Raw genomic sequence first — 11293 nt, forward strand, 5'->3', positions numbered from 1 at the left:
TGCGCAGGCGTTGTGTGGACTATTTTGTTCCCCCGGTTAGGGCCGTGTCACAAACTGAGGCAAGGCACTGAAACCAAGTGTATCAATGCGCAATCGCATCGAAACGTTTCACGACTCCCGAGGACGAGGAATAAACAGACACGATGCTTGGAGGAAACGGGAGGCAGGCAGAGCAGGCCTCGCGCGTGGAACACCTTTGAGCGAGTGCTCGCGCACGGAAAGGCCAACGATGGATCAAACGAAAGCGACTGCCTCCAGGCTCTTCATCACCTCATTTATTGAGAACAAGGACGAATTAGAAGAGGTAATATTAATATTTTAAATAATCCCTGAATACGTATCAAATGTGAAGTCGGCCATTGTTGTGACGGTCCCGTGTTCCCGGAGGCGACCGTACCTAGGCGCCACCTGTTACCGAATGCATATTTTACCGGGAATTTGAAAATTACTATCATTCATCGTTCATATCAAATCTTGTGAGGAGTATTTATACACGATGTCAGATGGAATCGATTTTATACCTATGGCGAAGCAATATTTTTGATTATCAAACCTACCAATAAAAATTGCTCAAGTCACATCTGTTCAATAAAAATTCACAACTTTGACTCAATTTCAGAGCTATACATTAGAATTTCACGATTATAGATATTTTACAGAAATTCCTGCCCCCGTACTAAGCTTAAATGGAAGAGACAAAGTTTCTCGGGGCAGAGAATCGTTGTTATGTTGAGTAACTGAAGAGCACTCTACTTTGTATATCCCCACAAGCATGAGTGACGATAAGTTCATTGTACCTTGCGAATATGCGTCCTCTTGTCTATTGGAAAAGGCAGACAATGTAGAGTTTGAGTTGGTCAAATCAATTTCATCTATACACATTGCATAGCGGAGAACCGTTACTTAGGTAGCGATTATTACCTTTGGCTAAGCACATCCATCATGTCAATAAATGATGCACACTAACTATGAATTGTGCATAAATTGAGAATCATTAGTTTGTGTTTGCATAAGTTTTGAATGAGGTGGTAATTAACTCAAAGTATTCTATTTACTTTGTTACCAGAAATTTGAGCGCTGTTATTCAATTTTACAAAACCTTACTTCGGGACTCTCCGAGAAAGAAGCACATGACAGTTTGAACAATGCAGTGTGCAAAGATAAAACTCATGAAGAGGTTTCACTGGGACTTCTTGTAGTTATTCTAACTGAGCCACAAAATGCAGCAAAAAGTTATCGTGACTTGACACTCATAACTAGGGATGGTCTAGCTATAGTACTGGGTCACCTTAATCAATTAGTACTTGAAAGGTACTTGCGCCTCCATGATATTGCCAGAAGTCAGTTGTTATGGCTCCTCAGAGAAATGATAAGAACGAGTGTTGCAAATGTCGACAATCTCTGTTCGAGCTTACTGAGGCACGCAGCTGGTGGAGATACTTCACAAAAAAATGTTTTCCTCATCGATGCTCTTTTGGATATATTCCAAGAAAATCGACCATGGTTAGATAAATTTCCATTCTTGATCGCCTCAATTGTCTACACTTATCTACGCTTAATCGAGGACCACACAACTCCACATCTGGCAGCTCTCAGGCAGAAGGAAGTATCTTTCATGGTGTCTTTGATCAGAGAAAGATTCGCCGACTGTTTAGTGATTGGCAGGTAATTTTATTAGAGTGCTGAAAAATTTGAAACGTCTGTAAATATCAATAGCAGTGACGAATAGTATGGCAATAAATTATTTTCAGGGATCTGGTTCGACTGCTGCAAAATATCGCGAGGATACCGGAAATCGAGTTACTCTGGAAAGATTTATTGTTAAATCCGAAATCATTGTGTCCAAACTTCACAGGAGTTGTGCAACTTTTGCAAACGAGAACCTCAAGAAGGTTTTTACAGTCAAGACTGACACCGGACATGGAAAGAAAACTAGTATTTCTTACGAGTCAAGTGCGTTTTGGAAACCACAAGCGGTATCAAGATTGGTTTCAAAGGCAATACTTGGCCACCCCTGAGTCTCAATCCCTTAGATGTGATCTCATTAGATTTATTGTCGGTGTTATTCATCCGACTAATGAACTTTTGTGCTCAGACATAATTCCAAGGTGGGCTGTAATTGGCTGGTTATTCACAACATGCACTTCTACTGTGGCTGCCAGCAATGCTAAACTCGCGCTATTCTACGATTGGCTGTTTTTTGATCCAGAAAAAGACAACATAATGAACATTGAACCTGCCATTCTAGTTATGCACAATTCCATGAGATCGCATCCCGTAGTCACTGCCACTCTACTAGACTTCTTGTGCAGGGTAAGTCAATGACGTAATTTTAAAAGCGCTGTTGTTGATTGAGTCTATAATAACTCATTTGACACCTTAGTAGAACTAAATATAATTATTCTTTCCAGATAATACCAAATTTTTACCCAGCACTAACTGAAAAAGTAAGAAGTGGAATTTTCTCTTCATTGAGGCAGATATTAGAGAAACGTGTTCTACCCAGTTTGTATCCATTGTTTGATAGCCCCAAACTTGACAGAGAATTAAGAACGAAGATCCGAGAGACTTTCAAAGAATTTTGTCTACCTCCTAACACTGATCCAGGTAATATCTATCTATTAATCAATCATGCTTGCCATGCATCACAACATAATTGCCACTTTCTAATATAACCGATAATCAATCTATATCTGATGATAGGCAGACACATGAAATTTTACATCACATATATCATTTTTTGTTGACTAATTTGCTTTAACAAGGACTACTTGGAAAAAGTCAATGGCATAACAGCAGGGTTTTATGAATTCAAAAGTATTCACTTAGCATGGTGTGCGCTTAGTTTTTATTGAGCTTTCAAACAAAGATGGAATTTTTTTTGGCACTGTTGTAATTGTGGAATTGTCACTTGACTGCTTACTAACTTCGATTTTTGCACGATCTTCCCAACCAGGTAATAAGCTTCCAATCCCAATGTATTCAGGTAAAATGGAAGAGCTTAGTAAAGATCTGGGCCCAGGACTCATGTTGGAGGGACCCACACCTACAACCTTAGACAACAACCATGTAGGTCCAGATGAACCAGCTTTCAGTGACGAGGAGGAAGAAATGCCATTACAGTGAGTTTGAATCATTCACAACATACATTCACTGTGGATTTTTCCAATCATCAAGTTCATGCAATCACATCAGCGTATTTCATTTATACTTAATAGTTTATCATCATATTACTCAACAGAATAGTCACAAAAATAGAAGAAGAGGAAGATGAAGATGACATGCCACTTGCAAAAGTGAAACTGAAAAATGATCGAAGAAATGCAAACTGTGTAGCCAAAAAAGAGGAAAAAGAAATAGTACCACAATTGAATTTTATGTTGGATCCCGGAGAATTAAGAATAGCAGTCGAAAGTTTGCATCTTGAACCTGACAATGAAGCCAAGTAAATTATTTCTTCAGATATTTATACATTGCCTTTCGTTACGAGAAGTATTCTCCTCTGTATTATGAAATGAAGGAAGGTCAATCATTGACATCAACTGTTAACCATGACATGTGATCATTTCTTGCAGGTGTCAAGCGATGGAGAGAATAGTTCAACTGGTTATAGAGGACGAAATTGAAGCAGAAACGTTACCTACGTTAGCGACTTCGATATCAACAGTTCTATTCCAACCACCGATGACACGAATTTTTCCCGCAGACAATGAAAATGACGAGACTTTGGCGGACAGCATAAGTACACCGTTGTTCGTTATGTTTAGGAACCAATTTCAACTGTGTAAAGAAGAAGACAGACGTAGAAAACTTCTGGCCAGAGTATTGGCTGAAGTTCAATCCATACAGCCAAGGACTGGATATTTACTTTTATATTTTCTCAAAGTCTGGGGAAGGGAAGAAGAAAAAAGAGAAGGTGAACCTAGGTCAGTATTCTCGCTTTTTTTAAAATTTGCTCAAGCCGAAAATTGTTATGACAAAGATATGTGTGTGTGGTAACTTTGTTTTGCAGTACCGAAATGAATGATATCAAGGCATCGGTGTATAAAGATTTTTGCTCAGAACGGGAAAATAAATTGGAACAGTGTCTATTAGCGGATCTAAAGGTAAGGGCTTAATGTCCTGATAATTTAATGGTAATGCATTGAACAAGTGTGTGTAAATTTCCGAATATTTCAACTGCGATGTTTCTTGTATGCCACAGCTCTGCCACGAAGATGACATATACTTGCTCTGTTATTTGCTACCTGATGTATACATGGAATTTCAAAATGTGGCAGTCGGGAATGTGCACTTATTACATTTAGTGGTATCAACTGTTGATGCCAGTCAATTGCAAGATTTGATTTGTCAAATAATGCAGGGTCATTTGAGAATGCTTAAAAAGGAATCATTCACAGCAATCCTGACGGCTAGCTTACATTGGGAAACGTTTGAGCAATATTGTTTCTGGCAGCTCATTGCTGCACATGACTTCGCGATAGAGACTGTACTACCTATATTGCAAAAACTCGAATTTCGCAGCCATGCAGAAGCACTCACGTCAATCCTATTCATGTTGAAACAAGAAAAGTGAGTTTTGTAGATTAAATTAATCTTATTTCCCACTTTTGATTGATCCAATGCGAGATTCAATGTCTCGATTCACAATGATGTTTTTCTTGTCAATATTTACAGACCTACGTTAGATCTCTTGAAACAGCTGTTTTGTCGGCATAGTGTGGATGGAGATAAGTTTGTGGTCGCTGCGTTACGCTACTGGTGTCGTGAGTACGAAGATAAGTTGGGTGAATTAGTAGCCAATTTATTGAGCACTCGTTACCCTGCGACCAGTCCTAATAAGCGAAAGCGTTCAAGCGCCATCATACGTTGTGGGGTTAAACATGCCCAACCATTAGGACCACCTACTGGAGAGCAAATACTGGGTCACCTGGACCAGCTCAGGCAGCACTGTCTGTCATCAGCTGAGTTGCAATTCTATCAACTGGATGGAATGCAGAGAGCTTTACAGCAGGCTCAAGCCGCGAGTAGTGATTCTTTACGGAAAACCTATGGGGATCTATTTGCTCTCGCAGAAGTTAACGAAGAAAACGAGCCCCCACCACCTCCCTCTAGAAAACACGCAGCTGCCAATTCAGGTGGAGGAAAAGGAGGTCACAGAAAAGCTGCTGCAACCACGAGAGAAAGACCAGCTGCCAAACGCCCTCCACCTCGCGATAGGACAACTGAAAGTAGCGATCAGAGTAGTGAAGTAAGTAGTTTGTGATCGTGAAAGACTAACGGTTATAATCTTTTACAGTCGGATAGAAAAACAGTATGGCAAACGGTTGGTGTGTGAATTTAATTTTTTCACCCCATAAAATACACCTATGCTTTATCCTTTGTGGATACTACTACCATGCATGTCTGTGTTCTAAAGCAATGTATCGTCCCTGGGTATTGGCTAACTTTAAGCTAAAGCTATTCGGTTTTTGATGAAAGTCAATTTCGATCGACTTTGTATTCATCATATAACGGGATTGTAGGAAGAAGATACATACCTGTAGTGCAGATATTTATTTGTGTCAAGTTAAAGGTTCCATCTATTAATTTCAGGAAGAGGAAATCGTCAAACCAAAGCAAGCGAAAAAAAGAAAAAAGATAAACCCTGTTGGCTCTGATAGCGACTGACCACCCAGTGTCTTCATACATCATATGGACCACGCGTGCGTGTGTGCAGCAAGTTAATATAGTTTTAAGATTAGTAAGATAATATAATATACTATACATAATAGGGTAAAGCAATCTGTAAATAAATGATACGCCAAAAGTCCAACAGTCCTGAGATATTGATGACAAGATACTTTGCAATCTCTGAAACGAAAAAATTATAATGAATTTGGCTGACGGTTGTAATTTATTTTTTATTCATTTTCATTGGTCTAGCCTACTACAGATTTTTACCCATACAATTTATACATTATATAGATAATCTGCACTCGCATCCAGTATTTAGATAAAAATTATTTAATTTCGGAGAATGCAAAGCATGAAAAGTACTCTGTTTTACAAACAATTTTACCGTCGTTAGTTAGTTGGTATTTCGATCTGTTACCCGTATTTAAGTAACGATTGAGGACATGCGTTAATTATTAGTTATTGCGTTATGCGGAATGTATGTCGAGTATGTGAGGCCAACAAATGTTTACCCTTATTTTGTTGTCCTATTTGTAAATAAAGTCTAAGTGAATTGGTTAATTTTTATTACTAAAAAAAGAAACTCGGATTCTGCTGAATAAGATGTTCTCGATCGATTTGTTACTGAAGAAAAATTTTTTTCCTAAGAAGGTATACAGTTAAATGACCAAAATGTATTTCATTTACGCCTGTTGTAGCACAATATTTGATTAAGCTAACGTTTAAACGATGACCTATAAAAAATGTGAACCATTTATGACTAACAATGTACATTTCTTGTAAAGTCAGTTACACAGTTTAAGTAGCTGCGCTGCATTATGTATTTCGTAGTTTGTACATAAATAAGAGTATGGTTTCCAATCGTCGATTTTCATACTCAATTTATATTCGTAATGCATATTCTTTTTTTTTAGCGAAATGATAGAGCAAGGTACGGTTCTACCACTGACGTAAAACAAGAATCTAAGGACATTAATTGTATACACTTATATACAAATGTATGTATGTACATACGTACCTGGATGTTGGACCGTAGTTTCAGTACATCATTAAAACTTTTTTACTGTAAATACACGAAATGAAATTTGAAAGACGTTCAAGCGAGACAAGAGTTTACAAAACGAGCGGATAACATAAATTGTAAACATTTTAATGTTTTTAACAATCTTGTACACACGGAAACATATGAATGTAAATACATAGATTATCATAATAACCATGTTTTCACTTTCACAACTCAGCATTTTACTAATTGTAAGTCACTAAATTTCAGTCTGTTCAATTGAGATAAATTTAATGCGTATGCATTCAAATATTCAAATCATCCAAAGATTCGATAGCACTCTTGTCGTATAATCGAATCGACCACTCTGTCAGTCGCTTTTCCGGTTTCTCGGTCTTGCAGCGAGCTCGACATTCCCCCTATTCCCCGCCATTTTGCAGGACGCGTCTTCCCTTGTGTATAGTCGCGAGGGGACTCTCGTAATATCGGCCAAAAGTTGTAATTTTCCTAATTAAGTGCTTGTCGTCAACCACATCATAGCAAAAAGCGAAGTACGGCTATGATCAAGACAGAAGAGTGAGTACGAGAAGATTATCTTCCCATATAAAATTAACAATATATTTTACAATCCGGTGAACTGTTGTGATGTAGCCGAGTCGATGATAACAAACACGCCGCAATGCAATCTTCGGATTCTTGAGTGATGAACTCATCTTATTCTAGGTCACAAATGCAAAATACCACCGACGATAGGGACCGTAGTAGAGAACGTGATCGTAACCGAAGATCTGATAGACCACCACGAATGAATTCGACAAGCAGAGATCGTAGCCGGGAGCGAAACGATCGCGGGGGTAGAAAGGTCTCCGATCGGCGTATTTACGTTTCCAACATTCCCTATGATTTCCGATGGCAGGATTTAAAGGACTTGTTCAGAACAGAAGTTGGAAAGGTTGCTCACGTAGAGTTATTTATGGACGAAAACGACAAGCCCAGAGGATGTGGTATCGTTGAATTCGAAGAGGCCGATTCAGTTAAACTAGCTGTTGATAAAATGCACCGATTTGATATCAAGGGCAGAAAACTGGTCGTTAAAGAAGTATGATAATTTTCATTTCCAATAATTTTTGCTAATGAGCTATTTCTTTTCAAGTCTTTCAATGAAACAGTTGACCACAATCTGTCATCTCCTTTGTAGGACTATGATGTAGAGCGGGATAAATATGGTCGATTAGCTTCCACCCGTAACAATGATCGGGGGCGAGACGACAGATTTCGGGATGCTCCAAGATCTGGAAATGTTGGTCGACAAAATATGCCAACACCTGGTGGAGGTGGCGGCGGTGGCGGTGGGGGTGTTGGTGATGTCAAATTTGGAAACACATATGGTCTCAGTACTCAATTCTTGGAGTCTCTGGGAATATCAGGCCCCTTGGTTACAAGGGTTTTTGTGGCGAATGTGAGTAAGCACAGCATGCCTGATTTGTATTCATTAATGCCTCAAAGACTTTGGATTCAAAAACATATGCATTTATTTTACAGCTTGATTACAAAGTTGATGAAAAAAAGTTGTTAGAAGTGTTCAAATTAGCAGGTAAAGTACTACATGTTGAGCTTGGCAAAGACAAAGATGGGAAATCTCGTGGATTTGGAGTTGTAGAATATGATCATCCTGTTGAATCAGTCCAAGCCATTTCTATGCTCCATAACCAACAGCTCTTCGATCGTCGTATGACTGTGAGACTCGACCGAGCTAATGAACCTGATATGCCTCCTAAACTCCCAGAGGGTGAGCCAAATTGGTGTATCATTATTGGCTTAAAATGAAATACTTAATGTGATTTTTACTCTCGATAAATAGGTTTGAAAGGAATTGGTATGGGGCTTGGTGCTGGTGGTAATCGATTGATGGATGTAGCTAGGAATATCCCAAATGTACAGCCGCACAATCCCCCTCCAGTCAGCCCCATTTCAGCACCAGTTCTTGCCAGTGGAGCTTTCGGTGCTGGATTAAATAACGTACCTGCACAGCTGGGTAAGTTTTGTTATTCATCTCAAGTAGAGAGTTTGACCTTTTACGGATCCAATCAGATGAGCTGGTAATGACTTATTAATTTCTATTCTACAGCATCCGCACTTTCGAACTCGAATGCAGCTGCACTTCAGGCGAGCCTAGCAGGTGGTCTAGGAGCTAACCTAGCTGCAAGTTCACTGTTAAATTCGTCCCTCACAAATGAATTAGCGTCAAATCTAAATAATTTCGGAGGAGGTGTGGGAGGACTATCCAGTCTGCAGGCTTCCCTCGCGAACGCACAAGGAAATAATGCCTTTGCGCCTAGAGGAATGGGAAAACTCGACAATGACGTAGGATTTGGTGGTAATAATGCTTTTGGTGGTTCAAATTTTGGGAATAGAGATTTTGATGGAAACTTCAGAGGCGATAGCGACCGTATTTCTGTAGGAACTGCAGTGTTTACCACAAATCAAACCCAGAGCGGAGGTGGCAATCGGCAAAACACAAACGGTGGAAGAAATTCTGATACAATCTTGATCGGAAATGTGAGTCTTGGCAATTCAAAATTTCATGATCTTTAGAATACTCACAATTGAACGTATTTCAGTTACCCCCTACTACAACGTGGCAAATGTTGAGAGACAAATTCCAAGACGTTGGTGAAGTCAAATTCGCCGAGATGCGAGGTTCTGACGTGGGATTGGTGAGATTCGCATCTGAATGGGAAGCTGAGAGAGCTGTCTGTATCCTTTACTAAAAACTATAGCTGTCGATGTGCTCTGGTTATTTGGAGATGTCCTTAAGGATTTTTGGTTCATTCTTACGACGTAACGATATTTCCTTAGCAAAGTTCTTTAGCATTGATGGACCGGGCGCGCATTGATGGCCGAAACATCGACGTTCGCCTCTACTAAATGTCCGCACACCAAGGTAAACCTCAAAAAACTTCCACTGAGTACGAAATTGTTTTTAAACAATTTACTACAAGTACGGTAGGGTCGTGTAACATTGGGTAAATTGGGTTGGTTTTGATGACGAAGATTGGTGTTTCATCCGGTTTGTAGGAGCCAAGTATTCTAGTCGCGGTAATGACTCTGTCTTTGAGAAAGTAACACAACTTCTTGAAAAATTCGATCATCGTTGATTAGTTTCCCGGACAGTCGAGGGGGTCGTTTTTCAATGATGTAATTCTACAATTGTGGATGTATTTTTACCGTGATTACATTAGAACATGTATGTTTAAGACATTATCCAGATTGGTTCAACTTTTAATCGTTTTCTCAGTCACCGACAGAATTAGTTGTTAGTTGTAGGTCCATGCCGTCTATTTAGGTCATAGCTTTCATTTCACAGGTTACTATTTATAGTAATACAAATTAGTACATAAGTTATTTGTTAGTTCAATGACGAGAGAGATTGCAATCCGACTTAGGGTGTCCCGTTCTGACGAAATATCCGATGTATAATACTGCTTATTCAGAGAAATAATGTTTTCACAATGCCAGAGAGATCCAGGACCACTTCAGCACATTAGTCCAATCATTCAAGTTTTGTCGGTGGATGTTGCTGTTTATTTACTTGATCAATGAGGTTGTTGTATTTGTAAATATTTCTTCCATAAATCAAAGCAACAATCTTGCAGAGTCTGCTGATTAATCGATAAAAAGCAATTTATAAGGCATGTAGCTCGATATTCATAAATGGTTTCCACGCTCTAGAGATCTGTTGTGAGTGATATGATCTATTCTGGCTCAAGTGGTAGCAGCATTCGGTCCCAAAATCTGATGGCTGTTTCGTAATTTCGTTGGATTGTGTTCTTGTAGTATACGGGGTTGAGATTATAATTATCTGTTTAATTTGAGGTGGTCCATTGCGGTTCACTCGTTTTCAGGTTTTGGTGGATTGGTCATCAGAACTGCGAGCATCACATTACGTTTATTTCATACTCTGCAGTATTGCTCATATTTTTATGAAACTGACGATCAATGACGTTTGCCAAAAAATATCACGTTTTTAACGAGTAATTCTTAAGTGTAGATGTTCGTAAAAGAATATAGAGTTAATAACAATTAAGTCCATGACTGATCGAGGATGTCATCGTCGGTAGCTATGATTATTTTTTGGTAAACTTTTTTCTTTCTCGTCACTCAGAGCTCGAGGAATATTCTGTGCATTGTATGACTTTCTTGTGTAACAACAACTTCATTGTCGTAATTGAATAAAATTCAACTGCAACTTTACTCCAACTTGGGTCGTTTTGTATTTTATTTTTGTGCTCTTGTGTTTTAACCACTTTAACACAGGCAATTACTGATCGTTATTCAACATTTGGAAAAGAGAGGTGTGTGGGAAATTGGATCCTCGTTAATATCACAGGTGAGACCATTTACAGGCGTTTTTTTACACAAATGTTAAAAATTCTTACGAAATTGTTGTCTTGTTAAAAGAAGCTTCGACTAAAAATTAATGGTGGGATGTCAGGAGGTGCAATACTCTTCACAAGAGGCATTCTCTGCACGGAAGAAGTTTTACAGTATGGCTTACTTTCCATTGTATGTCATTTCCAAACTCATCGTCTAAAGTTTCAAGAAAAATTCCAG

General features: G+C 38.9%; 2 protein-coding genes across 6 annotated transcripts; both read left to right on the top strand.

Moving 5' to 3' along the window:
• Positions 1 to 6892, top strand: LOC105693506 (integrator complex subunit 3). Of its 4 annotated transcripts, none has more exons than XM_048657886.1 (11): positions 1 to 304; positions 1067 to 1665; positions 1752 to 2313; positions 2412 to 2607; positions 2957 to 3122; positions 3242 to 3445; positions 3576 to 3926; positions 4013 to 4106; positions 4205 to 4572; positions 4678 to 5251; positions 5570 to 6892. In XM_048657886.1, exons 1-11 carry the CDS (start codon positions 86 to 88, stop codon positions 5642 to 5644), a joined length of 3408 nt encoding a protein of 1135 aa, XP_048513843.1. In that variant the 5' UTR covers positions 1 to 85; the 3' UTR covers positions 5645 to 6892. The 4 variants fall into 4 exon arrangements, with proteins under 4 accessions (XP_048513843.1, XP_012268913.2, XP_012268911.2 ...); XM_012413490.3 differs by having other exon boundaries at positions 2 to 304; positions 5576 to 6892; XM_012413488.3 differs by having other exon boundaries at positions 12 to 304; positions 5596 to 6892.
• Positions 6893 to 7064: 172 nt separating this feature from the next.
• LOC105693489 (myelin expression factor 2) lies at positions 7065 to 10933 on the top strand. Of its 2 annotated transcripts, XM_012413456.3 has the most exons (9): positions 7065 to 7255; positions 7403 to 7778; positions 7878 to 8138; positions 8222 to 8468; positions 8541 to 8714; positions 8808 to 9056; positions 9141 to 9238; positions 9301 to 9436; positions 9552 to 10933. In XM_012413456.3, the coding sequence occupies exons 1-9, from the start codon at positions 7239 to 7241 to the stop codon at positions 9605 to 9607; spliced, it is 1614 nt and encodes a 537-aa protein (XP_012268879.1). In that variant the 5' UTR covers positions 7065 to 7238; the 3' UTR covers positions 9608 to 10933. The 2 variants fall into 2 exon arrangements, with proteins under 2 accessions (XP_012268879.1, XP_012268878.1); XM_012413455.3 differs by having other exon boundaries at positions 7067 to 7255; positions 8808 to 9238.
• Positions 10934 to 11293: the final 360 nt, after the last annotated feature.

Source organism: Athalia rosae, chromosome 1, assembly GCF_917208135.1.
Source record: "Athalia rosae chromosome 1, iyAthRosa1.1, whole genome shotgun sequence".
NCBI classification, from domain to species: Eukaryota; Metazoa; Arthropoda; class Insecta; order Hymenoptera; family Athaliidae; genus Athalia; species Athalia rosae.

What these genes read in the sequence shown, in the direction of transcription:
- LOC105693506 (XM_048657886.1), top strand. Translation starts at nt 86, where the DNA reads ATGCGCAATCGCATCGAAACGTTTCACGACTCCCGAGGACGAGGAATA. An exon ending in ACCTCCTAACACTGATCCAG is followed by an intron (nt 2,608 to 2,956) that starts GTAATATCTATC and finishes CTTCCCAACCAG; the next exon opens with GTAATAAGCTTCCAATCCCA. An exon ending in GAACCTGACAATGAAGCCAA is followed by an intron (nt 3,446 to 3,575) that starts GTAAATTATTTC and finishes CATTTCTTGCAG; the next exon opens with GTGTCAAGCGATGGAGAGAA.
- LOC105693489 (XM_012413455.3), top strand. An exon ending in GAAAACTGGTCGTTAAAGAA is followed by an intron (nt 7,779 to 7,877) that starts GTATGATAATTT and finishes TCTCCTTTGTAG; the next exon opens with GACTATGATGTAGAGCGGGA. An exon ending in CAAGGGTTTTTGTGGCGAAT is followed by an intron (nt 8,139 to 8,221) that starts GTGAGTAAGCAC and finishes TTTATTTTACAG; the next exon opens with CTTGATTACAAAGTTGATGA.